At 58.4% G+C, this 25,766-nt stretch overlaps 11 protein-coding genes across 11 annotated transcripts in view, besides 45 other annotated features; 10 read left to right on the plus strand and 1 right to left on the minus strand.

The window, feature by feature from the left end:
- On the plus strand, window positions 1–309 carry Tco025E_00265 (paraflagellar rod protein 3; the record flags this gene model as incomplete). Its single annotated transcript, XM_029367209.1, has 1 exon — window positions 1–309. A coding segment is annotated over one exon (309 nt), but the record flags the coding sequence as incomplete, so codon positions are not given.
- Window positions 310–313: 4 nt separating this feature from the next.
- Window positions 314–360: a microsatellite.
- A 398-nt stretch (window positions 361–758) lies between these two features.
- Window positions 759–810: a microsatellite.
- Window positions 797–821: a microsatellite.
- A 117-nt stretch (window positions 822–938) lies between these two features.
- Window positions 939–990: a microsatellite.
- Window positions 991–1,014: 24 nt separating this feature from the next.
- On the plus strand, window positions 1,015–2,163 carry Tco025E_00266 (uncharacterized protein; the record flags this gene model as incomplete). The annotated part of the gene is made up of 1 exon (XM_029367210.1): window positions 1,015–2,163. One exon carries the CDS (start codon window positions 1,015–1,017, stop codon window positions 2,161–2,163), a length of 1,149 nt encoding a protein of 382 aa, XP_029232670.1.
- A 111-nt stretch (window positions 2,164–2,274) lies between these two features.
- Window positions 2,275–2,295: a microsatellite.
- Window positions 2,296–2,346: 51 nt separating this feature from the next.
- Window positions 2,347–2,369: a microsatellite.
- Window positions 2,370–2,530: 161 nt separating this feature from the next.
- Window positions 2,531–2,552: a microsatellite.
- Window positions 2,553–2,556: 4 nt separating this feature from the next.
- Window positions 2,557–2,597: a microsatellite.
- A 184-nt stretch (window positions 2,598–2,781) lies between these two features.
- Window positions 2,782–2,814: a sequence feature (A-rich).
- A 289-nt stretch (window positions 2,815–3,103) lies between these two features.
- Window positions 3,104–3,128: a microsatellite.
- A 137-nt stretch (window positions 3,129–3,265) lies between these two features.
- Window positions 3,266–3,310: a sequence feature (GA-rich).
- Window positions 3,311–3,746: 436 nt separating this feature from the next.
- Window positions 3,747–3,779: a microsatellite.
- A 249-nt stretch (window positions 3,780–4,028) lies between these two features.
- Window positions 4,029–4,060: a microsatellite.
- Window positions 4,061–4,180: 120 nt separating this feature from the next.
- Window positions 4,181–4,229: a microsatellite.
- Window positions 4,230–4,497: 268 nt separating this feature from the next.
- Window positions 4,498–4,546: a microsatellite.
- Window positions 4,547–4,608: a microsatellite.
- A 32-nt stretch (window positions 4,609–4,640) lies between these two features.
- Window positions 4,641–4,678: a microsatellite.
- A 261-nt stretch (window positions 4,679–4,939) lies between these two features.
- Tco025E_00267 (uncharacterized protein) lies at window positions 4,940–6,220 on the plus strand (the record flags this gene model as incomplete). The annotated part of the gene is made up of 1 exon (XM_029367211.1): window positions 4,940–6,220. One exon carries the CDS (start codon window positions 4,940–4,942, stop codon window positions 6,218–6,220), a length of 1,281 nt encoding a protein of 426 aa, XP_029232671.1.
- Window positions 6,221–6,242: 22 nt separating this feature from the next.
- Window positions 6,243–6,273: a microsatellite.
- Window positions 6,274–6,412: 139 nt separating this feature from the next.
- Window positions 6,413–6,440: a microsatellite.
- A 104-nt stretch (window positions 6,441–6,544) lies between these two features.
- Window positions 6,545–6,577: a microsatellite.
- Window positions 6,578–6,795: 218 nt separating this feature from the next.
- Window positions 6,796–7,386, plus strand: Tco025E_00268 (trafficking protein particle complex subunit 3; the record flags this gene model as incomplete). The annotated part of the gene is made up of 1 exon (XM_029367212.1): window positions 6,796–7,386. The coding sequence occupies one exon, from the start codon at window positions 6,796–6,798 to the stop codon at window positions 7,384–7,386; it is 591 nt and encodes a 196-aa protein (XP_029232672.1).
- Window positions 7,387–7,432: 46 nt separating this feature from the next.
- Window positions 7,433–7,470: a microsatellite.
- A 40-nt stretch (window positions 7,471–7,510) lies between these two features.
- Window positions 7,511–7,560: a microsatellite.
- Window positions 7,561–7,852: 292 nt separating this feature from the next.
- On the plus strand, window positions 7,853–8,644 carry Tco025E_00269 (essential for mitotic growth 1; the record flags this gene model as incomplete). Its single annotated transcript, XM_029367213.1, has 1 exon — window positions 7,853–8,644. One exon carries the CDS (start codon window positions 7,853–7,855, stop codon window positions 8,642–8,644), a length of 792 nt encoding a protein of 263 aa, XP_029232673.1.
- An 11-nt stretch (window positions 8,645–8,655) lies between these two features.
- Window positions 8,656–8,686: a microsatellite.
- Window positions 8,687–8,907: 221 nt separating this feature from the next.
- Window positions 8,908–8,950: a sequence feature (A-rich).
- Window positions 8,951–8,979: 29 nt separating this feature from the next.
- Window positions 8,980–9,010: a sequence feature (GA-rich).
- Window positions 9,011–9,349: 339 nt separating this feature from the next.
- Window positions 9,350–9,376: a microsatellite.
- Window positions 9,377–9,411: 35 nt separating this feature from the next.
- On the plus strand, window positions 9,412–11,961 carry Tco025E_00270 (uncharacterized protein; the record flags this gene model as incomplete). Its single annotated transcript, XM_029367214.1, has 1 exon — window positions 9,412–11,961. One exon carries the CDS (start codon window positions 9,412–9,414, stop codon window positions 11,959–11,961), a length of 2,550 nt encoding a protein of 849 aa, XP_029232674.1.
- Window positions 11,962–12,064: 103 nt separating this feature from the next.
- Window positions 12,065–12,144: a microsatellite.
- Window positions 12,109–12,143: a microsatellite.
- Window positions 12,145–12,269: 125 nt separating the features above from the next.
- Window positions 12,270–12,294: a microsatellite.
- Window positions 12,295–12,329: a microsatellite.
- A 169-nt stretch (window positions 12,330–12,498) lies between these two features.
- Window positions 12,499–12,537: a microsatellite.
- Window positions 12,538–12,545: 8 nt separating this feature from the next.
- Window positions 12,546–12,574: a microsatellite.
- Window positions 12,575–12,966: 392 nt separating this feature from the next.
- Window positions 12,967–13,548, plus strand: Tco025E_00271 (ADP-ribosylation factor; the record flags this gene model as incomplete). The annotated part of the gene is made up of 1 exon (XM_029367215.1): window positions 12,967–13,548. One exon carries the CDS (start codon window positions 12,967–12,969, stop codon window positions 13,546–13,548), a length of 582 nt encoding a protein of 193 aa, XP_029232675.1.
- Window positions 13,549–13,922: 374 nt separating this feature from the next.
- Window positions 13,923–13,954: a microsatellite.
- A 414-nt stretch (window positions 13,955–14,368) lies between these two features.
- Window positions 14,369–14,418: a microsatellite.
- Window positions 14,419–14,471: 53 nt separating this feature from the next.
- Window positions 14,472–14,516: a microsatellite.
- Window positions 14,517–14,593: 77 nt separating this feature from the next.
- Window positions 14,594–14,653: a sequence feature (GA-rich).
- A 218-nt stretch (window positions 14,654–14,871) lies between these two features.
- On the plus strand, window positions 14,872–15,249 carry Tco025E_00272 (uncharacterized protein; the record flags this gene model as incomplete). The annotated part of the gene is made up of 1 exon (XM_029367216.1): window positions 14,872–15,249. The coding sequence occupies one exon, from the start codon at window positions 14,872–14,874 to the stop codon at window positions 15,247–15,249; it is 378 nt and encodes a 125-aa protein (XP_029232676.1).
- A 456-nt stretch (window positions 15,250–15,705) lies between these two features.
- Window positions 15,706–15,740: a microsatellite.
- Window positions 15,741–16,010: 270 nt separating this feature from the next.
- Window positions 16,011–16,028: a microsatellite.
- Window positions 16,029–16,074: 46 nt separating this feature from the next.
- Tco025E_00273 (fatty acid amide hydrolase 2) lies at window positions 16,075–17,895 on the plus strand (the record flags this gene model as incomplete). Its single annotated transcript, XM_029367217.1, has 1 exon — window positions 16,075–17,895. The coding sequence occupies one exon, from the start codon at window positions 16,075–16,077 to the stop codon at window positions 17,893–17,895; it is 1,821 nt and encodes a 606-aa protein (XP_029232677.1).
- A 43-nt stretch (window positions 17,896–17,938) lies between these two features.
- Window positions 17,939–17,972: a microsatellite.
- Window positions 17,973–18,180: 208 nt separating this feature from the next.
- Window positions 18,181–18,217: a microsatellite.
- Window positions 18,218–18,804: 587 nt separating this feature from the next.
- Window positions 18,805–18,837: a microsatellite.
- Window positions 18,838–19,190: 353 nt separating this feature from the next.
- Window positions 19,191–19,226: a microsatellite.
- Window positions 19,227–19,408: 182 nt separating this feature from the next.
- Window positions 19,409–24,862, plus strand: Tco025E_00274 (putative DNA-directed rna polymerase I largest subunit; the record flags this gene model as incomplete). Its single annotated transcript, XM_029367218.1, has 1 exon — window positions 19,409–24,862. The coding sequence occupies one exon, from the start codon at window positions 19,409–19,411 to the stop codon at window positions 24,860–24,862; it is 5,454 nt and encodes a 1,817-aa protein (XP_029232678.1).
- A 60-nt stretch (window positions 24,863–24,922) lies between these two features.
- Window positions 24,923–24,990: a sequence feature (GA-rich).
- A 52-nt stretch (window positions 24,991–25,042) lies between these two features.
- Window positions 25,043–25,059: a microsatellite.
- A 271-nt stretch (window positions 25,060–25,330) lies between these two features.
- Window positions 25,331–25,382: a microsatellite.
- An 18-nt stretch (window positions 25,383–25,400) lies between these two features.
- Tco025E_00275 (uncharacterized protein) overlaps window positions 25,401–25,766 on the minus strand; it is a gene marked incomplete at both ends in the record, with an annotated part of 444 nt that continues 78 nt past the window's right edge. The window contains one exon of the mRNA XM_029367219.1: window positions 25,401–25,766. This exon is cut by the window's right edge and continues 78 nt beyond it. Within this exon, the coding sequence (XP_029232679.1) occupies window positions 25,401–25,766 (366 nt within the window).

A 25,766-nucleotide genomic window follows, 5' to 3' on the forward strand; every position in this document is an offset into this window, starting at 1 on the left:
GAGCTGTACAAGCTGCGTGCGCAGGTGGAGGAGGAGCTGGAGATGCTGAAGGACAAGATGGCGCAGGCCCTGGAGATGTTTGGCCCCACCGAGGACGCGTTGAACCAGGCCGGCATCGAGTTCGTCCACCCTGCCGAGGAGGTGGAGGACGGCAACTTGACGCGGCGCAGCAAGATGGTCGAGTACCGCGCCCATCTGGCGAAGCAGGAGGAGGTGAAGATTGCGGCGGAGCGCGAGGAGCTGAAGCGCTCCAAGACGCTGCAGAGCCAGCAGTACCGTGGCAAGACGGTGCAGCAGATCACGCAGTGATGCGCGCCTGCCAGCGTCGCGGCCGCCGCCGCGCCGTCGGCCCCCTCGCCGTCCTCCCCAACTAATGTATGATTGTTATGTAATATACGTTTACTATTTTGTAGCCAAAAACGCAAGGAGGAAGGTGAGGGGAAGTTTGTTAGGTGAATTTCGTATGTGTTTTTTTCCCTCTCTCCGCGATGTTATTGGGGAGGTGTGAAGGTATGTGCGCCCGTGGTTTGGATGTTCGATTTGTTTTTTTTTGGTTTAAATGGAATGTTTTTTTCTTTCCTGGAACTTTTTGTTACTTTTTTTATTTTCTTTTTGTTGTTGCTTCGTCCTTCGTGTGGTACATATTTAATCTTCAGCCCTGTGTGTGTTTTTTTTTCGTTTCTGTTTGTTGCCAGCTTCTTTTGGTGGCGCGTGTGTGCCTTTGCGTGACTTCTTGTGCCGTTAGTGTCGTGCGTCTGTGTATTCTTTCTTTTTTTTGTTTTTCGTTGTTTTTGTTTGCTTTTGCTTCTGCTGCTGCTGCTTCGCAGTGGCGAGGGAGCGGTGAGCTTAAGCGTGGCGTTTGTGCGGTGCGTTTCCGCGGCTGCGTTAGAGTGTGCGCGAGGGCAGAGCAGAGTGGAGCTCCACCGGGTGGAGGCGGCTTTGCGGTTTGATTGGCTTTGAGTTTTGTTTTGTTTTGTTTTTGTTTTTGTTGAAAAAAAAAACGACAAAAACAAAATGAACGGGATCGTCTCGCTGGAGCGCATCGGCAGCTCCTCCTCCCCGCGCAGCGGCAGCGCGGAGCCCCGTCAGGCGTCGGCGGCGTCACCAACGGCGACGGCGAGGACCAACGGCGGCGGCGCCTACGCCTCGGTGACGGGGCGGATGACGGACCTGAGCGCGACGTCGTCCCCGCAGTACTCCTACGGCACGGCGCGGTACCTGAAGGAGTTGCAGCGGCGGCGCGAGGACGTCCCCGCGCTGCGGGTGCTGCCCAAGACGCAGCAGCTCGCCCAGCTGTTGCTGCTGGAGCAGGCGGGGCGGGAGCTGCTGGCGCACCAGGAGCGGTTGTGCCGCCAGCAGCTTGTGCACAAGCGCGAGGACGAGCGGATGAAGAAGGAGGAGCAGCGGCTGCAGCAGAAGAACCGCGAGCGGCTGGATGAGCTGAAGAGGCGGCAGGCGCTCGAGCTGGCTGCCTTGAAGGAGAGCGTGAGTGCCTTCCAGCGGCAGATGGACGCGGAGGTGAAGGAAAAGCTGCGTGTTGTGTGTATGCTGCAGCCCCGCATGGGTGTGGCAGCCGCCGTCCTCGCCGAGCTCAAGAGCGAGGGCTCCCCCTGTTTGCTGCTTCCGGAGCTGATGGAGGAGGAGCGGCGCGTGTTGAAGACGCTCAAAGCGGAGAGCCGCCATAGCAGGGGCCCCGCCGACTGCGGGGCCGTGCCGCACTGGATGCACACCTGCGTCGCCAGCTCCTTCAACGTGGCGGCCATCCTGCAGAATGCCCCGTACCTCGCGGCGGTGGAGGAGGCCATCAAGGCCACCAACGCCTCCCTGCGCAAGCTGGTCGTCGTGCGCCACCTCCATGACAAGAACGTCGTGGGGTGGGCGCACGTCCGCGCCGGGTCCGACCCCGCGACGCTGGCCGCAGAGTTGGCGCGGCTGCCCGTCCCGGAGGGGTTGCCAGCCGAACTGTACTGCGGCGTCGTGTGGCCCAAGGAAGACCTGGGCGAGTTGACCCGCAATGCAAAGGCGGTCACAGACGCGGAGTTGCGGCAGCTGCTGCGGCAAGTCGTCGACGTCTCGAGCGCCTCCCTCAGCTGCGTCGGGCTCACGACGCACGAGTTTGCGAAGAAGGACGTGGACGCCATCGGCACAGTGGCGTCTGCCTGAGCGGCGCGGACGGCCGCAGGGACGGTGAGAGAAGCGTTCGAGGGGAGACAAGAGGGACCTTAGAAGAAAAGAAGAGTGAGGTGAAGTACAAAAACAAAAGCAAAGGAAAACTATATATATATATATATGTATGGACGGTAAGTTTAGATGCCTGCAATGCACAGCCTTGCATGCGGCGAATACGGTGGTGGTGGTGGCGGTGGTGGGGAGCACACGGTGCGTGTGACGCACGGAGGGCCCACAGACGCGCACAGGCACGTGCCAGTGATACGTTTTTTGTGTGCGAGCCGCCGGGTTGGCTGCATTTTCCGGACATATGCGTCGACTTCATCATCATTGTTTTCGTGGCGTTGCGTTGTTTTCCTTGACACACACACACACACACACACCTCCCCCTCCCTCCCTCCCTCTCTCCCTCCCTCTTTCTCTCTCTCTTCTTCTTCTTCCTTCACCCGGTGCAATTCGTTTTTGACCAAAAGAGTCTTTTTGTTTTTGTTTTTGAAGAGGCAATAAAAAAAAACCCACAACGACGAATAAAAACCGCCTTCTGAGTGTCCTTCAGACTGAGACGTGTGTGCGTGTGTGTGGAGGGTTTTGGGTCAACTGTGCCGCCGCACGAAAAAAGAAACAAAAAAAAAGAACGAAAGAAAACGAAGAGGTGGTCGTGCGCCAAATGAAGCGGGCGGCGAGGCCCCGGGATGCCTCAGGCGGCGCTGGTGGGGGGTGGGCGGAGCGCAGGGAGTGAGCGGGGACGGCGACAACTAAAGGAGGTAACGCGAGGCGGCGAAAGGGGGGGAGGGAGAGAATAGAGGTCGTGGCGGACGTGCATCGGGGGGGGGGGGGTGGTGCGAGCGAAGGGGGCAGGTAGAGTAGAGGGCGACGAGGGAGGCGAGAGACGCGGTAAGAAATCAAAGAGAAAAAAAGCAGAGGAACACGCGTCACAAACAAACAAACAAACAAACAAAAAAAGAATAGTAAGAAAATTAAATAAAAACGAAAATTTTGTAAAAACGTAGAAGTGGAACTCAAAGGCACACAAAAGACAAACAAAAGAATCCAAGGATGAAACGGTATGGAGGCAAGGGAGCAAAACGAAGAAAACAGGCGAACGAGCAAGGAGAGAGGGCAAAGAGGAGAGAGGAGGAGGGGTGGGTGGGTATTTCTGAACTATATACATATATATTTATATCTGAAGAATTGCTTGAGTGAAGCAGAGGAGGGTGTACGTGGAGAATGTGTAAACGTGCAGTGGCGCTGGCGACGCGTGCAGACGGAGATGGCAGTGAGGGGAGCTGGTGTCTGGGGGACAAATAACACGGGCGTGGGGGCAAAACTAGAAAGGGATTCTATCTGCGCTGTGCTGCACACACTTGCACGGACGTGCACGTACGCTGGCGTGGAGGTCTGTTTCTTCTTTGGTGGACTGACAGAAGAACTCAGGCGCGCGATGAAGCAGGGGGTGTGGTGCACCTGCGGAAAGGCTGAAATACACATTATCCGGTCCTTTTTTTGTTCTTTTGGTTTATTTATTGTGTCTTTCTCATTCTGCTTGCACCCTTCACCAGCTGGTTTTGCTGAGTCCCTTTTTCTTTTTTTTCTTTTTGTCCATTTTTTTTGTCGGTGCCTTCCGCCTCGTCCTGCGCAATCCTTTGCTTTCTCCTCTGCGACGTTTTTGCTTGGCTTCACTTGCCGCGCAGTCATCCGCGCAAGTGGCGGTGCGGCGGTACGCCTCAGAAGTGCGGCACCTCTGTGTCCGTGTGCGTGTGGGAGGGGGGGCGAGGAAGGGAGGCGTATAGAAAGAGGAGACTTGCAGCCCTTCATTATACTTATGCGTGTCACTTTGCCTGCATGTCTCTCTCTCTTGCTGTGTGTGTGTATGTGTGTGTGTGTGTGTGTGGACCATCCTTTTTTTTTTTTTGCTTCCGGGCCTCCTGTGCCCCCTCTCCTCACTTTCCCTCCTCGCTGCCAGCTTGTTAACAGCGCCACTTCACTCTGTTCTTTTGGTTGTCTTCGTTGCTGCTGTTGTTTTTTTCTTTTGCTTTTGTTTTGTGTTTCGGTTGTTCTTTCCCCCTTTCTGCCAGGCGTTACCTCCGCCCCGCCCCCCCGCACCGCCGGTACTGCTTCCACCAGTAAGGACTATGAGTGTGTGTGTGTGTTGTTTTTTTTTTCGTTTGCCTTGTTTTTTTTTTATCCTTGTTTTCACCGAACTTGTTTGCCCTCTGCCCTCCTGCTTCCCCTGTTTTTCCCTGTGGGTTTCTTCTTTTCCTTTTCTTATCCCTGGGACCTGCTTTCTCTCGGCAAGGGCGCAAATGCGAATTACGCCTCCGATGCCTGCACACACACACACACATACTACTTATACACTTATATATACATATACACATGTCTGTGTGTGTGTGTGCGGTTGTGCGTCTTCATACCTGGAGGTGTGCGCGTGTCTGTGTGGCTGCAGGCAGGCAACGTCTGCGCATGTCGCACTTTCTCTCTTTTGCTCCCTCTCTCTCGCTCCCTGTCTGCATGCATGTGCATCCCCTCCCCCCTGCGCCTGGGCCCGCACCTCGTGTTGCGTGCACCTTGCCAGTCTCCCTGCCGGGCCCATGTGTGGCTTTCTGCTTTTCCCACGCCTTTGCTTAGCTCGAAGCGGAGTCCGCACGCCACTACGACACGCACGTTGGCGCGTGCACCGCGACCGCAGCAGGGACGCGGGTGGAGTTTCACAGGAAAGCGAGGGGAACTTACCAGGCGAGGGTGTAGGGGGGAAAAATAAATAAAAAAAATGGACATGGACGCGCTGACGCGGCGCCAGGCCGAGAAGATCGCGTACGTGCTGCAGGACCTCCTGCGGGACCTGGAGGTCGCCTCACTCTTGCCGGTAGACCTGAGCCCGTGGACGCGGAAGGTGTGCCTCGAAACCGTTCGAACCCAACTTTGCAGCGGCGCGGAGGAGGGCGGCGAGGAGGACGAGGACGATGACGTACGTGCGGCGCAGCTCATCTACGGCGTCGCCGAGCGCTACGGCGACCCAACCGACGTCAACGGCAACGAGGCGCTGCTGCAGATGGCGGGTCTCGCGGAGCTTGAGAAGGAGATGTTGGAGGCGGCGACGGTGGTGGGCAGCGTGGAGGAGGCGGAGCTGCAGCGGCACCACATGCTCTTTCGCGCCGTCGTGGACACCCTGCGGGAGAACGAGTATGTGGCGATGGTGCGGGAGATCCAGGAGCGACAGGCCAATGCGTTCATCATGAAGGATGATCCCGCGCTGACGCAGCTGCTGGACCCCGGCGTGTCGGCCCTGCAGCACGTCGTGGAGGCGCTGGCCGCACTCGTCGCGGCACGTAATAGTACCACCGTGAACGAGGACGTGCGCAACTATCGGATTCTGCACGAGGCGGTGAACAAGGAAAAGACGGCTTCGGCGGACGTCAAGGCGCTGAAGCGGGAGTACCAGGAAACAAAGGAGTTGCACAGGGCAGAGGTGGCGGCCCTGGACGTCGAGATTCAGCAGATAGAGGAGGAAATTGAGTACACCCGCAGCGTTGTCGCCATGGAACTGGCAGCCTTCCTGGAGGTGAATCAGCAGCTGCAGGAGGAGCGCCAGGCGCAGGATGTGAGTCACTTGGAGGAGGTCAAGCAGCTAGCCGTCAAACACGAGGAGACGCTGGGGGAGTTGGTAGCACGAAACCAGGAGGAGTCGAACACGCTGCGAACCCAGCGAGCCAAGAAGGAGGCCGCCGTGAGTGCCGCAATCACGGAGTACGACTTGCAGATGTCCACGCTGCATGCTGCCACGGCGGCCCTCAACAAGGAGGCGGAGGAGGACACCGAGGCAATAGTTGCGCTTGATGAGGAGCTCAACGTACTACGCACGGAAAAGAACGAGTATGAACTAGAGAAATTCATTGAGTCGATGCGAGACAAACACTACGAGGATATGCAGGAGGCATTGAATCAAAACACGCGAACCATCCAGGTTTGTTTTCGTGCCTACATGGCCCGCGTGAAGTTTCAGAAGGCGCAAACCGCCTCAAAGAAAAAGAAGGGGAAAAGAAGTAAGTGAGGAACCACCCCACTTGGCTCTGTTTTTTTTTTCTTTCTTTTTCTTTTTTCTTTGGTTTCGCCTGGAGTGTGGGATGTAAAGGAGAGTGCCTGGCCACACGACAGGCGTCACTGTGGCCGTGGTCTGAGCTCAGAAGGGAGCTGAAGGAGTTGGACACGCACCAACGGGCATAATATATACACTTACACATACATGTGTGTATGTATGTATGCATGCATGTGCAATGACAGACACCGTGCGGCTGTGTGCAACGGATGCGGATGCACAGCTGGATGCAAACTGCTTAACTACGCCGCTTGTGTCTTTTTCTGTTTCTGTTTGCGAATTATTATTATTATTATTACTATTATTATTATTTTTTTTGCCCTTGTTTTTATTGTTGGTTTTAATGACCTGTGTGGGTGTGTGTCGTGTGGAGGGGTTAGTCGCTTAGCGCGGGGGCGAGCAAGCAGCGTGTGTTGTCTTCCCCGTCTCTGCCTCGCGGTGGTGGAAGCTGCACTGAGAAACAAAAGAAGCAAAAAAGGGAGGGCAGCCACGCACGGCGGAGGCTCGGCAACAGCATATAAATATAATCCATGAAAAAAACACCCGCACGCGCGCCAACTTCCTCGAATGAGGGGGAAAAGGCATTCGAGAGGGGAGACAAGGTGAGTGCCGAGTTCTTCGCGATTACTTACGGCGCCTTGGTGCAGCAGATGGTGGCCGATCTGGCGCAGGAGGAGGATGTGGAGGCGGTCAACCAGCAGTTGGACGCGATGGGGCGCCGGATTGGGTCGCGGCTGATTGAGGAGTACAGCGTGCGCAGTGGGGCTCCCGCCTGCCGCACTTTTGCGCAGGCGGCGGACGGTGTGGCGCTGGTCGGGCTGCGCATGTTCCTTAACGTCACGGCGACCGTAGAGCCGGCGCGGGAGGCGGGCACGGACGCCTTCGCCATCAAGTTTGCCGAGAATCCCCTGGCGCTCTTCGTGGAGCTGCCGGAGGGGCCACTGCGGGAGCGGCTGTGGTACTCGAACGTCATCTGCGGCGTCGTCGCCGGGGCGCTCGGGATGGTCGGGTTTTTGGCGGAGGCCACGTTCGTGCGCGACACGCTGCGCGGGGACGCGGTGAATGAGATTTTGCTCTGCTTCAAAGGCAGGGAGAAGGAGACGTTCCAGGTGGACCGGTAGAGCGCGCCTGTTGCGAGGGGCGCAGGCGGGCGCAGGCGGCGCGAGGGTGTGTCTGTCCGTGTGTGTTCGTGTGTAGTGTCGTGTACGGCGTGTGCTTCTCCGTCCACCCCCCTTTTTTTTTCTCCCGCCGCCGCCGCCGCTGCCGCTGCTGCTGCTGGGGGGCGCGCCGCCGCCAACGCGTCTCTTCTTTTCCTCCTCCCCCCTCATTATTACTGTTATTGCTTTTCCTTCCCTCTTTCTTCCTTTTTCTTCCCTCCCCTTTTTTTTTCTGCGCCGCCATCGCCGCGGTTGCAGTTGTTGCTGCTGCTGGGGCCGCGCCGAGAGCTTTTTGTGGTGAACCGCCCACTGCACCTCGCACGCGGTGGGTGCCTGCCCCCCGAACCAACTCAGCCAAGACGCAGCGGGGAGCCTCCCGCGCCGACCAGCGCGTCGTTGTGCAGGTGGGGGCCGTAGTAGCGGTGGGAAGATGGAGTACCGGCAGAAGTCCGCGCGGCTGCCAAAGTCGGCCGAAGAGAAGTCGCGGTGGCGACGCGTCATCGTCATTCTCGAGCACTGCCCCCTCTCCGTGGTGCGCACGGAGTACGGCTTCGAGCTGCTGTCGGAGAAGCACCGGCAGTACCACGCACGCAACAGGCAGGACCCTGCCGAGTGGCGCCCCGACGTTGTGCATCAGACGCTGCTGCACCTGCTGGACTGCCCACTCAACCGCGCCGGTCTCCTGCAGGTGTTTCTGCGCACAAAGAAGGGCGTTGTTATCGCCGTGGACCCACGCCTGCGTGTGCCGCGGCACATCCGGCTCTTTGAGAAGATGATGGTGGCGTGCCTGTACAAGATGAAGGTGCGGGCGGCGCACGGGCATCTCTCGCTGCTGCGGGTTGTGCGGAACCCCGTCACAGATCACATCCCGCCAAACTGCACTTTGTACCGCGTGGAGAAGGACGGCGACGCGGTCCCGGACCTCTACGCCTTTTGCGCCGCATGCGGCGCCGCCGATGACGGGACCACGAAGACGCATGACGCCGCCCCCGCACACTTTGCGCAGCGCCACAGCGAGGCTGCCGAGGCGCGCCAGTTTCATCCGTTTGCGTTTATCGTTGGCGGCATGTCGAAGGGCGACGTCGACGCGCCGTACGCCCCGAAAGGAGAAGTGAAGAGCATCCGCATCAGCGACAGGGGCATGTCCGCGGCGGCCGTCTGCAGCGCCATCACGCACGCCTTTGAGGAGGAGTGGCTTCGCGACGACAACGCGACGGAGTAGTCCGCAGGCGTGCCGCCGCGCCGCCGCGCCTCCCCCGCACGCGCACGCGACAAGCCGCGGGAGGAATCACGAATAAAATGCACGCAGCCCACGGAGCAAACGGGTTGGTGCGGATGCGGGCGGCGGCCGCCGTAAACAAAAAACAAAAAAGAGAACGCCCCCTTCCCCCCTTCCCCCCCGAAACGAAGTAAACAAGTGGAGGAGTTGATTATATAACCACCCAACGCAACACCTTGAGAAAAGTAACTGTCAAGCTGAGGCGCAAACACACAACAATAAAAAAAAAAGAAGAAACAAAAAAGAAAAGACGGCAGCGACAGCAAAGCGAGGGGCCGGAGAGAGAGAGAGAACGAAAGAGGAAGAGAGCGTGCGGGTGGCCCCGTGGGGCCTTCCCCGCCCATTGCCTGGCGCCCTGTCCGTGTGTCTGCCGGCACCGTTTCTCGCACTTTTTTCACTCTGACTGTTTCTTCCTCGCACAACAGAGGACGGGATTGAAGGAACTAACGTTTGCCGCCTCGTAAAACCGAAAATAAAAAACGGAGAAAAGAAACATCAGAAGTAAAAAAAAAATAATTAAAACACAAACAAAAAGACAAAGAAAAAGGGGGGAAATCATTTGCAGTTAAGTTAACCACATCAAGGACGGATCGCAAGACGAGGCCGTTGGTGCGTCTGCTTCCTGTGCGAGGGAGCGACCGAGCAGGCGTGTGTGCGTGTGTGTGTGTGTGTGTGCGCCTCTCTGCGTTACCGCGGGGGTGGGTGTTTACATGGGCGGTTGCTTCTCCGCTGAACCCACCACAAAGGCGGCTGCCGCCCTACAGCCGGTCTCGCAAGAGGAAGGGGAGCGGCCCTCTCTGACGACGGAGCCTCCGTGTAACTCCATAGAGCGGCGTGCAGAGTCGCCGTTGCACTTCATTGCCATTCAGGGCGTCATCCCGGGAGTCGGCCCCCAGTCGCACCAGAAGGAGTCCAACAACGGCTCAGCGGCAATTGATACCAGCGGAGAAGAGAAGGCGGGGCAGGCCGCGTTGTCGTCGGCGCAACGCTCCACGCTCACCTTCTGCACGAAATTGAACGACCTGGAGTTGGGAGGGGATGGACCCGCCGCGGACTCAAATCTGGACTCCCGCAAGTACGCCTTCACTCCGGTTGTGTCCGTCGCCCCCTTTGCGGCGAGGGACTCGCGTATCTTGACAGCCTCCATGTTTAGAAAACTCTACGGCGGGTCTGGCGGCAACGCAGAGGAGGCAGAGGAGGCCGTGAAGGCTGCCGTCAAGGATCAGGCCTCTACGCAGCGGACTGCATCCCCAAACTCCGGGGCCATTTCCGCTGTGGCGTCCAACGAGGATACAAATAACCCTGAACCGGCGCAGCCGCACTCCACAGACGGGGATAAGCCGAAGGTGTCCGGCAAGTGCGAGACGTCTTCCCCCTCCAGCGTTCGCCCGATGTCAGTGGGGGATCTGAGCCAAACAATACCGCCTGAATCCCTGCACGCGCGGGAGGCCGTCGAGACGAGGCAGCAAGAGGGGGCGTCTCTCTCGGAACCCTCCCCTGCAAATAGCAAGAGCGAGAAACGATGGTGGTCCGGGCTTTTACGCCGCGATAATAAAGGACGCGGCAGTGGCAGTGGCAGCAGCAACAACGAGCCCATTTTTGTGAAGGAAAAGGAGGGGAAGCGCAAGGCATCCAAGGGCAACGCCAATGATGCATCCAAAAAGGCAGAAATGCCGAAGCTGTCGCGGGAGCAGTTTATTAATTGCGGCTTGCAGCGTCTGCGGCAGCGCCTGGATGATCTCAAGCTTGTAGAGCACCCCCTCAAGAATGATGGCAACTGCCAATTTCGCGCACTGGCGCACCAGCTGTTGGGCTCCGAGGATCTTCACGAGCTTGTCCGCGCGCACATAGTCACCTACATGAAAGGCGTGCGAGACCGCTTTGACTGCTACTTCGCAAGTAAGGAGGAGGCGGACGAGTACTACAAGTCGATGCTAAAGGATGGAATATGGGGTGATGAACTCACCCTTCGCGCGGCAAGTGACAGTCTGCACGTAAACATTCATCTTTTGTCCTCGGAGGAGCAGAACTTTTACATTACATACCGCCCTGGTCCCGACTCTCACGCGCCCGTTTTCCTAGTGGATGTCGCCACCATTCGGCAGCAGCGGCATCGCCGAGGCAATGGCTCTCCAAGTCCCTTGACACATGCATCAAATATACGAGAAGGCGAAGGGAAACGCAGAAAAGGCGGTGGAGGCGGACCGACTAATGAAGCGGGAGGTTCTTCGGATGGCAGCAACCCCACGCCGGGGCTGACGCCTGTCTTCACGACGCTTGATTCAGTTGCACCAAAAAATAATACGAAGGGCGGTGAAGATGGAGACGAGGATGGGGTGTGTCTCGTGGACGCATGCGCGTTGCAGCGTCGTCTGCAGCGCAAATTGGCCAAAACACCCCTTAGAGCCGCCGCAACGCCAAAGGTGGACGTTCCCGCAAACAGTGGGAGCTCCTCTTTTGTAGCAATGGAGCCCCCAGCAGTGGCACCAATTGGGGACTCCGCTAATAGCAGTGCCGTGGACGGAGCTGCGGGCCCTAGTTCTGCTCACAGAGGCTGTGAGGGCAGTTCCACGGGTGGGAATGTTCAACAATCCCACTGGCGGACCGTCTCTCAGGAAATCGCCAGGTTTTGTGCGGTTGGAGCAGAAAAGGTGGAATATTCAGGTGAGCAATACATTACTTTGCTTCTGCCCTTTTCCACCCTTCCAGGGAAGTCTGCAGACGTAGCACCACAATTGGGAGCAACATCCCCTTTTCATAACCTTGTTTCTGCGACTAATCCGGACGATTTTCCACGAACGGAGTCAGCTTCCGTGCTGTTTTCGCCACGGCAAGGCAACTCCAGTGGAGCTGAAGCCTCAGGCACATGCGATGCGGCGCGTCAAGCGGCCCCCGGATCGACGCTTTCCCTTGAATCTGATGCCAGTGGCGCCGCCGATGTAGACCTGACTCGTCCCGGACTAGAGGATGACCAGACTGTCTATGTATTTGAGGAACTCTCGGAGCCCATCGATGTGTTTCTCTCATACCTTTCTCCAGTGCACTACAACGCCTTGAGTCTAGCTGTTGATAGAACCTCCCCCAATGCGGAGAATGCGACCCCCCAACCTAGCAAGGAGAGCTCCCTGGGAGAAAACGCACCTGTGTTTGCTACCGAGACGGCGCTGCCATTCCTAAAGCGGGTGCGCTCAGAAAACGTAGTCCCGGGTCTCCTGCGCCCCGCGGAGACGGAGCTGCCGTGCGTTGGGGGGTCTGCGTGAGGCGGGGAGCGGCGAAGTGACGCAAACGTCAACCTGCGGTTGATTTTTGCCTTTGAGAGGAACACACACACAACTCCTTTTGTGTGAGACGTCATATTCTCTCTTTTCTTTTCTTTTTCTCTATTTTTAGCTCCCATCTTTTCACCTTTATATTATATTATCATTATTATTATTTTTTTATTTAAAAAAAAAGCAAACAAGCAATTTTGAATTCCCCTTTCGCTGTGCTCGTATTCAGCGTCGCTTTCAAGGGCGACCGCATCTGTATGTGTGCGTGAGTGAGTGTTTTGAAGTAGTGAGCCGCCGAATTTCTTGTTTTTTTTTATTTTGCTTTCCTTCTTCTTCTTCTTTTCCTCCTACTCCTCCTCTTTTTTTTTCATGCAACTGCTGCGTTGGGCATCCTCAATGCGAATACGTGCATGCAAGACATGCGCATACATTACAGATATAACGGATGTGGGCGTGTGTGGGTAGGCGCACCGCGGTGTATGTCTGTGCATCCACTAGCGAGCCTGAGTGTGTTATTTTGCACCGAGGTAAATATATAAGTACATATATATATATATATAAATTTATGTCTGCGGGTGTGTGTGTGTGTGTGTGTGTGTGTGTGCGTTTTTTATTTTTCTTGCATGGGGACAGGGCCATAACGTCCATCCTTCTCTTCCTCCGCCCATGCCACCAAAAAGAGCGACAATGGGCGGCGCAGACGACGCTACAGTGTAAGGGACGTCTGCGAGTGCAGGAACGACCGAACTGGGGCGGGCACGCGCGTGTTAGAGTGCGTGCGTGTGCTGCTAGTAAGTCTTGCCGCTGCGGATGCGCTTCTTCGTGGGAAACTGCTTCTCCCGCGCCATCCCTCTCCTTCTGTGTGTTTGCGCGTGTGTGCAGGTGGGGCTGGGAATCGCCACGGTGCACTGTAGGAGCGGGGCAAACGCACACACAGGGAGCATAGGACGAAACGATAAGCACAAACAGAGAAGGTGGGGGTAGGGAAGAGTAACGATGGGGCAAAGCAAAACTAAACTGAACATCATTACATGTGGCCTTGACAACAGCGGCAAGACTTCGATCATCAACCAGCTCAAGCCTGCCTCGGTTCAGAGCGAGCACATCACCGCCACGGTGGGCTACAGCGTAGAGGTGTTGGAGAGGGAGGACGTGAAGTTCACCGTGTTTGACATGGGCGGGGCGAAGAAGTTCCGCGGCCTGTGGGAGAGCTACTATGAGAGCATCAACGGCGTCATCTTCGTCGTGGACAGCGCCGACGAGCTCCGGCTGTGTGTGGCGAAGGAGGAGATTGAGTTGATGCTACAGCACCCGGACATTGCGCGGGAGTTGCCCGGGAAGGACGGGGTGAAGATTCCATTTCTGTTTTATGCAAACAAGATGGATCTGCCGAATGCCAAGACCCCCGCAGAGTTGGTGGATCTCCTCGAACTCACGACACTCATGGGAGATCGACCGTTCAACATCTTCGCCTCCAACGCGTTGAAGGGGAAGGGCGTTAGTGAGGGGCTTCACTGGCTCCAGAACACGTTGATGTGGCAGAAGGACGCGATCCGTGCGAAGAAGCGAAGGAAGTGAGATGGGCTTTGTCGCCCCCGCCGCAGAAACCAGCAAGTCCCCTTCCACCCACTCCCTCCTCTCTCTCTCTCTAACTGTAGCCTGTATGTGTATTCATTGCCGTGTCCTAACTCCTTGCGCCTGACTGTGTGTGTTTTCCACTATTCTGTGTGCTGCCTCATTTGTGGGCAGAAAGGCCCGGTAGAGGACGGGGTCGGTGCAACGGGGCGGCGCCGTGCATTTGGCACTCGCCCATGCTTTCTGCCTGTTGCCGGTGGTGCTCTGGCTTTTGCTCCGCAAGCCCTGCACGTGTATCCATGGGAGAGGGGAGGGGGGAACGATACCTACTCGCACAATACGGAGGAGACGCGCTTCACATCTATGTGGTCCTTCACTTTTTTTTCTTTTTTTTCTTTTTTGTTTTCTTCGGTGGGTTCTTCCTACTCGAGTGCAGGGATCGACATGCCTGACTTGAACTTTGGCCTTGTGCTACCATTCTTGCTTGGTATAATGCGTGCAGCTGCATGTGTGTGGGTGTGTGAATGGTCGTCTGCGGCACTGGCGCCTGGCGCCGTCCACGTTTGCCTCACCGCCGGCGACGCACTGTTGCTGGTGTGAGGGACGAGGGGCACGGACTTTTCTGTCCACCACAATATCCGTCTCTGCCCACGTCCACTGTGAGGGTGATCGAAGGGTGTGGGGCCGAGGGCACGTGTAGCTGGATCTAGCTTCTTTTCTCCACGGCAGCAGTGGGAAGTAGCCACGAGAGACCATGCGGAAGAAGAAACAGTAAATAATTAAATGCGATGATAAGTTGGTGGTGTTTTGTTTCAGCTCTATGCACTCACCCACCGCCCCACTCCCACTCCCCACTCCCAGTCCTTCCTCCCCGCCCGCCTGGCAATGCAGTCAGCCCTCCGAGGGTGAAGTTGCAGCCGTAGGCTTATATACTGATGTAGCTATATATATATATATATACATATGCATATGTGCGTATTGGCTCTGACGTTCAATGTTGTATTGAGCTTTGTTTTTTTTTTCTTGCTCTAATACATACACACACAGTAAGAGAGAGAAAGAGAAGAAAAAAAAAGGAAAAAAAAGAAGGAACGGAAGGAAAACAAGAACATGCTATTGCCTCCTACATTTGAGCTTCTCTGCCTCCTTCTCTTATCCCTTTGTTGTCTCACCACACGGCGTAGCTCGAGGTAATTCCCTTGCGGGGTTTACTGCTCCTTGTTTATTTATTTCTTTTTGTTTTTCGGTTTTTGTTGTGTTCACGTGAATAGCCGTTGCAACACTATTGCGAATAGTTCTCGCAGGGTAGGGGCTAGGGGAGTCAATATGGCGAGCGGCAAGGCCGGTAAGAACAAGAGCGCCAAGGGGAAGGTGGAGGCCGCGCAGCGGCAGGAGCGCCCACTCCAGCGGGGCGGCAGCCAAAAGGCGGCGGAGCCGGCGAAGGAGGCGGCGGCGGCGCCGCACCCTTTTCTCGGCCGTGAGCTGCGCGTGGAGCTGGCGGACCGTCGCGTTATCGTCGGGACGCTCATCGCCTACATGGGACTTGGAGACCTGCTGCTGCAGAACGCCGTGGAGCAGCGCCGCTACGCCGACGGGGAGATGAGTTGGCGGTCACTCAGTCTGCTGGCGGTTCCGTGGAGGCACGTCACGGCGCTGCACCGGCGGCTGCCGGGCTGCGAGCCGATCGCCTACGCGGAGGCCTGAGGCGCTCTTCGTTGGGGCGGCGTCTGGCGTGCGAGGGAGTGCGGTCGTGTCGTGCGCCTCCGGTGACGCTCCGCCTTGCGGCCGGCAGGCCACCTCGGGCGCTGCTGGTGGAAACTCGCCAGGTGGAGGGGCGGTGGGGAAGAAAAACGAAATTCGAGCAACAGACACGCGCACGCACAAACAGAAGAAAAAAAAACATAAAAAAAACAAAAGCAAAAAGAAAAATAAAGAGGAAACACAACCCAGAAGGCAAAAACTAAGAAAACAAAGAAGTAATGAATTTGACGATAAAGGCGGTATGGCGTGGAGTGGGTGGGAACGACGGAGGAGATGGACGTTGTTGTGGTGCGAGTGGCGTGGAGGGCATATGGCGGCGGCGTCGCAGCGCTTTTGTCTCGGTTGGACGCCTCTCTTCTCTCCGCTACTCCCATTCCCCGCTGCTGCACGTGTCCCCGTGGCGGCGGCGGCGGCGGCGGCAGCAGCGGCGGGGGGAGGTGGGGACGTTTTCTGCCTCTTTCCTCTTTCCTCACCCTTCCCCAGTTGCGTGTGTGGCCCCCTCCCAGTCCCGCCAAGCCTCGTGCCACGCAGGCATACAACAGCATGCCTGCGTTTGCGTAGGTGTATCCCTTCTTTTTTTTTGCTTTTCCGCTTTTTTTTCTTTTTTCCTCCTCTTTTATTTATCGGTCACTGTGTGCGTGCGTGTGCTGCCGTGAACAGTTATTTCCAGGGAAGCAGTAAAAGAAGTTCTTCATACAAACAGGTATATATATATATATATACAATAAAACCAAAGGAAGAAGAGAAAGCAGAGAGCAGTGTGCAATCATGATGCGACTATCACTTATTTTTGCTCTTGTTCTGCTGTCTTTGGTGTGGTGGTTCTGCGGAAGCCTTGCCGGTACGGCCTTGTTGGTAGGCTACGCTTATTTGGCGAACAAGGCCTTTGGACTGTATCTTATGGCCGGCCCGCGCACCTCACGTCAAGTGCCAGATGTGCCCATTGCGTATTGTCAGCAGCTTTCAGCAGTGCAGCTCAGCAACGCCTACAGTGCGGGTGAGTTGAGCTGTGAGGATGTGGTGCGGACGTATATTGAGCACATCAAGCGTGTCAATCCCTACCTTAACCTCATGGTATTTGAGTGCTTTGATGATGCCATTGAGGCGGCGGTGAAGGCAGACGCCGTCTGGTCGGCGTGGCGCGCCAACCGCTCGAGACCGGCGCCGAGTTGGCTGCTTGGGGTGCCGTGTACCATCAAGGAGTGCATGGCGGTGGTGGGCTGCCCAAACACCAGCGGTCACCCGCACCGGCGCCACATCATCGCCAAACGCGATAGTCCCGTGGTAAAGAACTTTCGTGACGCTGGCGCCATCATTCTTGGGGTTACCAACACAAGTGAGCTCTGCATGTGGTATGAGAGCTCAAACCACGTGTACGGCATCTCGTGTAACCCGTACGATACGCGTTGTCTGGTGGGTGGAAGCAGCGGAGGCGAGGGCGCCGCCGCTGGGGCAGTCTTTTCAACCTTTAGCCTTGGAAGTGACATTGGTGGCTCCATACGTATGCCGGCCTTCTTTAACGGCGTCTTTGGCCAAAAGTCAAGCCCGCACTACATCTCTAACCGTGGGCAGCATCCGTCGCCCAAGACGGCGGCAAACCATTACATGGCCACGGGTCCTATTTGCCGCTTTGCGGAGGACATTGCCCCGCTTTGCCACGTGGCCGCCCGCGGCGGGTTTCTTGAGGACCCGAAAATATACCCGCCACGACCGCCACTCGGTGAGATTCCTGAGATTGAAAAGGGCAAACCACTCCGCGTCTTTGCGCTGGAGGACTTTGGCATCACCGGTGTTCGCACTTCGTGGTCGCAGCTGGCGGCGGTGCGGCTGGCGGCGCAGTGTCTGGAACAGCAGTACGGGGCCAAGGTGGTGTACGTCAACCTGCGCGACCGAAGCCGCTGCACGGGTGGGGAGATCCCGGTCGAGTTCAGGCCTTTTGCGGATGTTTTTGCCATGTGGATCAGCGCCCTCTCGTCGGACCCCACCGAGAACAGGTTTACCGCCCTGATGGGCGAGGGCAACCTAAGCTTCAACGCCCTTTGGGAGCTGCTGCTGTGGTTCGTTGGCCGCTCGCAGCACACCCTGCCCGCGCTGGCTCTCTGCGTGATTGAGTTCCTTGACCAGAGTTTCCCGAGCAAGATGCGGTTGTCCTCCCCGCGGAGCGACATTGCCGCCTTTAAGCGGGCGCTGGAGTCGCTGCTGCGCGACGACGGGGTAATTCTGGCGCCGACGTTTCCACGTCCCGCCCCGCGCCACCACCTGCCGCTGATGGCCCCGCTTGAGTTTCAGTACACCGCCGCATTCAACGTGCTGCAGATGCCGGCGACGGCCGTGCCGATCTGGACGCCGGACTTACAAGGCAGCCGAACCTCCGTGACCCCCGCCGACGTGCGGGAGCGGCGGCTGCCGCCGGACTATCACCTGCCGAAGGGGGTGCAGATCGTCTCGCGCGAGCTCAACGACGAGCTCGGCATCGGGGTGGCGATTGCGCTCGAGAAGGCGCTCGGCGGCTACAAGTACCCCGGCTGGGCGGTGCTGGAGGAGCACGCGCGCGGGCGGCATGGGGGGACCCCACGGCGGGTGAAGTGATGAGCAAACAACAACCGCAGACGATGAGGGCCGTCGGCGGTGCGCGCAAACACAAGCACAAGCAGACAAACACACGCCTGCACGCGCAAAGGCGAAGGTAAAAAAAAAGGCGGGTGTAGTATTTTGATAGACGGGGGCCGGGGGAAGGGAAACGAAAAAAAAAAAAAGGTGCCGTGCGGTAGGAGGAGCAGGGGAGGGAGCGAGGGGGAGAGGCTGCCAGTGAGAGGAGGGACAACAACAAAGTGAGGAATCGCGGCAAGTTGCCAGGAAGTTTGGCACGAACATTTTAGTTTTGTTTTTGTTTTCTGTTCTTTTTTTTATTATTAAAATTTAATTTTTAATTATTACTGCAAAAGACGGGATCGTGTTTTTTTTTCTGTGTTTCTGTTGGGTTATCCGGTGCTGGTTGCTTAGTTACTGAACGAATGACGACATCAATGACGGGACTGGAGTGGGGACGAGGAGGTGGAGCCCGGTGCGCCCCCATCGCCACGCCGTCTGCTTCTGCGGGGTCGCCCTTTTCACCCCTCCCCCGATGCACACGGTGAGCAGCTGGGTGGGTGGGGAGTTGGGACGTTTGCGTGGATACGTATGTATCTGCCAATGCGTGTGTGTGTGCCTGCGTGGGTTCTCCCTCCCTCTCTCTCTCTATATATATATACACACACACACACTCATATGTATATACCTTCTCACTCCGTTGCTATATCGAATTTGTGAGGCTGTACGGTATGTACGTTTGTGGGACGTAGTTGGGGGGGGAGTGGGGAGTGGGACGCGTGGGTGGTAGAAACGACTGAGACGTCTTTGCAACCGACCCAAAGAATGCGGAGGTGCAAGATGAGATGGAACGTGAGAGAGAAGGAAACGCGAAGGTGCAATGAAGTGCTTCATGAGGCATTCGTACGCCACACTACACACACACACACATACTTACACACAGCGATTTGTACAATGTGTATATTTGCCTGTCGCATTGCGTGTGTGTGTGTGTTTTTGCGGCGCACGCTGCTCCTGCGTTTCTTCTTGAGCATCACGCGTTGGTGCCGACACGCCTTTTCCCGTGTCTGTGTGCGCGTACGTGCCCAGTTGGGGTTGCTGCCAACGTGCTCCGCATGCAACCGCTATTCTCCTTCTCTTTTGCCTCCGCCCCCCTGCAATCATTTTTTTTTTTCGTCTGGCCGGCTTCGCTCCGTCGGTTGCCTGCCTGCGGACAAGTCGCACCCACACACAAACTTCCCCTCCCCTTCCCCACAAACAAACGGGAAAAGCAACGACAGGGAAGGGAGCGGCGAACACAACACACACACACACACACACACAAACAGACAAGTGAATCTACGGCACCGCGCTGCGTGGGATTGTGCGGGCGTCGGTAGTGAACTTCTCGCTCATCCAGACAGCGGCACGGCGGCGGTGGAAGTCGTTGCGAGGGGAGCAGCCGGGGCGACAGTAGTGGCGGACCATCAGCGACGGCGGCGGTGGAATAGGGCTTCGCTTGCGGGGGCGCGCCATGTCACTCATCACTGCCTTTCCGTTCCACGCGTATGTCGGCGACCTCAAGACACGCCGCGTGATGCCGGAGAAGGTCGCCGTCTCCCTCTCGCTGCTCACGCCGGACGACATGGCACGCATGGCTTTCGTTGAGGTGCGCACGCGGTGCGGGCAGGAGGAGAAGACCGCTCCATGGCGGCCAGTGACGCGAAACGGCGAGGAACACGCCACCTTTTACGACCTGCGAATGGGCAACTTTGACGTGCGCACATTTCCACCACACTCCTGCCAGACGTGCGCCGCAAGCCTCACGGGGAAGTACGGCAACGAGCGCTGCCAGGGTCACTTTGGGTTTATCGGCATGCCGCGCCTGCACCCAGGCGACGCGCTGCAGCGCGAGGTCCGCCTGTTTGTGATGAACCCGCACCTGGTGCAGGAGGTTGAGCAGCTGCTGCAGGCGAAGTGCTTCTTCTGCCACAGGTTTCGTGCCCCCCTCTTCGACGTGGAGCGCTACCGCCAGGCGCTGCGGCTGATCGACCGCGGACTTATTGGGGAGGCGCTGCACCTGCTGGACGTCGTCAGCAACGCGCGGGGCTACGACATGCGTCACCGGCGGCTGCACACTGCGAACGAGGAGGTCGTCAACGACGTCACGCTGCTGGAAGAGCACACGGAACGCATTCTGCAGCGCTGCGCCCCCGCGTCTGCCTCGGAGAAGGAGCCCGCGTCGCACGAGGCCACCGCCCGACGAGGGGCAATTGATGTACGCAACGGCATTGTTCGGCAGGCGCTGCGGGAGCTGAAGGAGTACGTGGGCGTTTGCTCGCACTGCAACGGCATCTCTCCACGCATCACGAAGCAAAACGGGCACTTTTTCTTTTTCTTCACAAGGAACAGTGCGACGGTGAACGTGGCGAACGCGCTCCTTTCCCAGGCCCAGTTGCGGGAGTGGGAGGAGAACAACAAGCTGCACGGGAGAACGCGGACGTACTTCCGCAGCCAAGACATCCGCGAGCATCTGCGGCAACTTTGCCACTGCGAGGAGCTCCTCCTCGGCATGCTGTTTCCGCACCTCGGGGAGCCCTCCGTGAGCACCGCGCACGCCACCCCGCTCCCGGCGCGGGAGATGTACAAGGCCTTCTTCATCGACCGCATCCTCGTCCCGCCGCTGCCGCTGCGCCTCTCCTCCGGGGTGCAGGTGCAGGACAGCGGCGCCATCTCCCCCGACGCGCAGACGCGCGCCCTCTCCGACATCCTCGGCTTTGTGGAGCAGATTGAGTGCTACCAGGTGCTGCGGGACAACTCCACCCCGGACCGCAGCCTTGTCAGCACCGCCCAGGAGGTTGCGAACGAGGTCAACCTCCGCAACCTGCAGGCGAAGGTGAACGAGGTGTACCAGGACATCATGGGCACCTTCGCCAAGAAGGAGGGTTTGTTTCGCATGCACATGATGGGGAAACGCGTAAATCAGGCCTGCCGCTCTGTCATCTCCCCGGATTTGCTGGTGGAACCTAACGAAGTCCTGCTGCCCCGCCCCTTTGCCCGAAGTCTCTCCTTCCCTGAACAGGTGACGTGCTACGCCCCTGCCCGTATGAGCCTGCTTAAGCGGTGCGTCATCAATGGACCACGCCGCTACCCCGGCGCCACCCATCTGGAACTGCGACACACGAATGGAGAAATTCGGTTTATTGAGCTGGACGTGCCTGAGCAAACCCGGCGGCAGCACGCGGCCAAGTATTTTGCCCTGGCGCAAAGCGGTGTCACGCTGATTGTCTACCGGCACATCTTGGACGGGGACCGGGTGGTGTTTAACCGTCAGCCGACGCTGCACAAGGCAAGCATGATGGGGTACCGCGTCAAGGTGCTCTCTGGGCACAAGACACTGCGCTTCCACTACGTGAACGGCAGCTCCTTTAACGCCGACTTTGACGGTGATGAGATGAACATTCACGTCCCGCAGAGCCTCGAGGCCAAGGCGGAATTGGATGGCCTGATGGACGCCAACCTCAACTACCTTGTCCCCACCTCAGGGAAGCCGATTCGTGGGCTTATCCAGGACCACGTTGCGGCTGGTGTCATGCTAACGCTACGTGACAAGTTCCTCGAGCACGCGACCTTTGTTCAGCTGGCCTACTATGGACTAGCGCCCTACCTGCGGCAGCAGCACGACGTCACTCTGTCGGATCTCATTCCCGTGCCCGCGATTCTGCGACCGCGACCGCTGTGGACAGGGAAACAGTTGATTTCCGTCGTCATTCGCTACGTGAGCGGGGTGGGGCGCCGACCGACGTGGATGCGCGTCAACGATGGAGGGGCTTGCCTGCGGGGAACCTCGCTCATTCAACCGAGCGTTTATAATCACACGCTCCCGGGGTGCGCGGTCGTGCAGACGGTGACGCGGCAAACGATGGACGATGACGCATTGCTCTTTATGAATAGCGAGCTGTTGATGGGCCTCATGTGTAAGAAGCAACTTGGTGCCTCCAGCATGTCCATTGCTCACGTTGTGCATGAGTTGTACGGACCACACAAGGTGGGGCAGCTGTTTGGGGCTTTGGGACGCATTCTCTCGCAAAGCCTCCAGCGCGAAGGGTTTTCAATTGGCATGGATGACATGTTCCTGGTTCACGAGGAGCGTCGCTACCAGCTGCTGCGGCAGCTGGACGAGGCCCCGCTGCACCTTCCCGACGATGAGGCGGCGGCCATGACGAAGATCATGGAGTGCGCCACGAAGCTGCAGCAGGAGTTTATCCCGGGCCGCATGATGGTGCCCTTTCCCCGCAACCACCTGCTTATGATGACCACCTCCGGCGCCAAGGGAAGCAACGCCAACGCAACCCAGATGGCGCTTGGCCTCGGCCAGCAACTCTTCGACGGACGACGTGTGAGGCGGATGAATTCGGCCAAGACGTTGCCTGCCTTTTTCGCCCACGAACGCCGGGCCCGCTCGTTCGGCTACGCAATTGGGCGCTTTGCCTCCGGCATTCGACCACCCGAGTACACGATCCACGCCATGGCCGGCCGCGACGGCCTCATCGACACGGCGGTCAAGACTTCCCGCTCGGGACATCTGCAGCGCTGCCTCATCAAAGGCCTCGAGAGCCTTGTGGTGCACTGGGACCACTCCGTGCGTGACTCCAACGGCAGCATTGTGCAGTTTACGTACGGCGGGGATGGCCTTGACCCGTGCAAGGCCTCCACCCTCACCTCATGGGAGATGGCGAAGGAGAACCTCACGGACTTCGGCAAGCGGTTTGGCGTCGACACGGGCGAAGCGGGGCCGGGCGACGAGGCGGGGACGGCGACAAGAGTGCAGCGCGGCAAACGCCCACGCACGAGTCCCAACCTCCCCAGCAGGCGGAGTAACAAAAACACTAATAACATTAATAATAGTAACAACAGCAACCTTGACGACGACGACGACGACGACGACGACGACAACGACGGGGATGAGCACACCCGGCACAGTAATCGTAATAGCAACCACAACCACGAGCAGGCGCGGCAGTTGCACAGGGAGCAGCAGTTACGTGAGAATCCACTCCCGCGCCATATGCATGACAGCCTTGAGGACTACCTGCGCACCAAGGCGACATTTCCGCTATTCCAACGCGTCTCGCAGTTGGCGCGATGGAGGGCGCAGGGACGGGTGCAGGAGAAGCTCGCGGAAAAGCGTGGCGAGAATATTGCGTACTACCGCGACGTTCTCTCAGAGCTTGCCACTAGCAGACGCGTCCGGGCCTTCTGCGACCCTGGCGAGCCTGTCGGTCTTCTTGCGGCACAGGCCGCCGGTGAACCCTCCACGCAAATGACCCTCAACACATTCCACAGCGCTGGCTCAACGGTGACGCACGTGACGGAGGGTATTCCGCGTCTCCGTGAGCTGCTTATTCACGCTGCCGTTCAGAAAGCTGCCGTGATTGTGCCCGTAGAGAAGGCGACGCCGGCTGACGAGGCTGCCATTGCACGCATACTGCGTGCCGGTCTGGCGATACGGCTGCGGGACTGTCTTGCGCGGGGCGGGGCGGGCGGCAAGGGGTATCACTACCACGTGGCACGAGGCAAAGAGGCGTCCGTGGTGACGCTTGCCATGCTCTTTTCACACTCGCGCCTGGACGACAGCCGGGCGCGCATGTGCATGTCGCCGAGTGAACACCTGCAGTCCTTCACGGAGGCGCTGCGGCAGTTCGCGAAGCGCATTATCAAGTCGCTGAGCGGCCGCACGCGGGAGGAAAAGGACGGCGGTGATGCCGCAGCGATGGTTTCCAACCAGCATGACCCCATGGACGCTGCCGCTGCCGCTGCCGCCGCTGACAGCGAGGATAACGACGGCAGCGAAGGCGGCTGCGGCCTAGACAAGGACGAGGCCCTCAGTGAGTATGCTAGCGACGCCACGAACAGCGCTGCCGTTGGTGGGGTGTCACCGGCGCACCGCAGCCAACGCAGCGGCACCGATGCGCCAGACGCATTCGAGAATGGCAACGACGACGAGGACAACGAGGAGGAGGGCGACGACGACGACGACGAGGCCGCCGGAAACGCAGAGGAGGGGACGACGGGAAGGGGCGACGCGGCAGGGCGGTCGCTGCGCGGTCAGCACGGCCGCAAACGCCGTGCACCCGAGGCGGATGAGGACGTCGAGGACGAGGAGGAGGAGGACGGCGGCGGTATGCGGAGTAGCGCCGCCGCACAGGGGGCAGTCAGCTACGACAGCTTCGCCCCGCTGCATGCCGCGCTCGGCGGCAAAGAGTTTGTGCTTGACGTGGCGCCGCTGAGCCGGCTTGCCGCGGAGCGCGACGGGGTTGCGGCCCTTCCCGATGACCTTTTCGTGGTGAACGTCGTCGTGCGCATGCCGCCGCACATCATCGCCGTCATTCCCGACGTCGTGGACGGCGCGCTGGAGCAGCAGACGCTGCCCTCGTGGCTGCCGCAGTTCGCCGCTGTCACCTTCACCCGCAAAGCCGATGACGCGACGAGCGGTGAGCTGCTCTTTCAGGGCGCCAACGCGACGATGCGCCACGTCTTGTCGTTCGTCTCGCTTTTTAATTTGGGCGCGCGGGCGATCAAGCTGCGGCAGGCCCGCTCCACGGACATTCGCGACATGGCGAACTGGCTTGGCGTCGAGTCGGCCTACCGCGCCCTCTACGACGAGCTCTCGAAGCTGTTCAAGCGGTACTCCGTCGACCACCGCCACCTGACGCTCATCGCCGACGCCGCCACGCACCGCGGCATGTGGGAGAACTTCAACTTCACCGGCGTCATCTCGCAGAGTGCGAGCCCGCTCTTCCAGATGACGTTTGCGTCGTCGCGGCGGTGGCTGCACACCGCCGTGAGCCGGGGGCTGAGCGACGAGCTGCAGTCGATCAGCTCCGCCATTATGGTGGGCGAGCGGCCGAGGGTGGGGACGGCGTGCGTGCGGGTGACCCCCGACGCCGCGGTACTGCGGGATGTGCTGGAGCACAGCTTCGAGTAGTGTGCGGGGCGGTCGGCAGCTGCCCTCGCCGCCGTGAAGGTGTCGGTGGGTGGCAGGCAAAGAAGAGAGCGAGAGAGAGAGAGAGAGAGAACGGAAAAAAGAAGAAGGAAAGAAAGAAAGAAGCAGAGCGTAAAACTAACATTTAATACTTGGGACATGAGTGCGTGAGAGAAAGAGAGAGTGTGTGTGTGTGTGTGCAGTGAATGATGAAGGAAATTCCGTATAAGAGATGAATTGTTAATCGCTGCTCACGTGATGACTGTCCTCGACTCCGCGAGGGAACGCCACGGCGGTGTCGTGGGAGTGCGTGGGGCCTTTCCACGCAACGTGGCAGACGGCAATGGAAAAGACATCGGGCGGGGAAAGGGGTCCGTCAACTCCCACTCTCCCCTCAAAGCAAAAACAAGTATAACAGGTCACATGTTTTCAAGTGCGTTCTTGTTTTTTTTTGTTCAATATTGTTTGGGGCTGTCTCTCTCTCGCTTCCCCTTTTTTTCTTTTTTTCCTCTCCCTCCCTCTCGTGTTGTGTGCCGCGTCCTCAGCACAAGAGGCGGGAGGCGCGGGCTCTGCGCAGACGTCTGTACACACAGAGCGACACACACAGAGTGAAGTGGCTCTCCGTGCGGTGACGGCGGTGGCGAAGTGCCTCGCGGCGGACATGCGGAAACACTTTTGCGTCTGGCGGCGCCTCGGCAAGGCGGACGCGGCCTTCATCGCGACCCCGCCGGCCTGCGTCAACGTTAGCACTGCTCTGCGGCACAAGAGCCGCGCTGCCGACGTCCGCGCCAGCCCCACCGCCGACACCCCGCGGCGACCGGAGATGCGGCAGCTCCTGCAGCAACTTGTGTGGAGGGCAAAGGAGGCGCTTCTCACAGGGGCAGCGAGGACGCAGAGGCCAGAAGGG

Source organism: Trypanosoma conorhini (genome assembly GCF_003719485.1).
Source record: "Trypanosoma conorhini strain 025E chromosome Unknown Tco_14.4_contig_00005, whole genome shotgun sequence".
NCBI classification, from domain to species: domain Eukaryota; phylum Euglenozoa; class Kinetoplastea; order Trypanosomatida; family Trypanosomatidae; genus Trypanosoma; species Trypanosoma conorhini.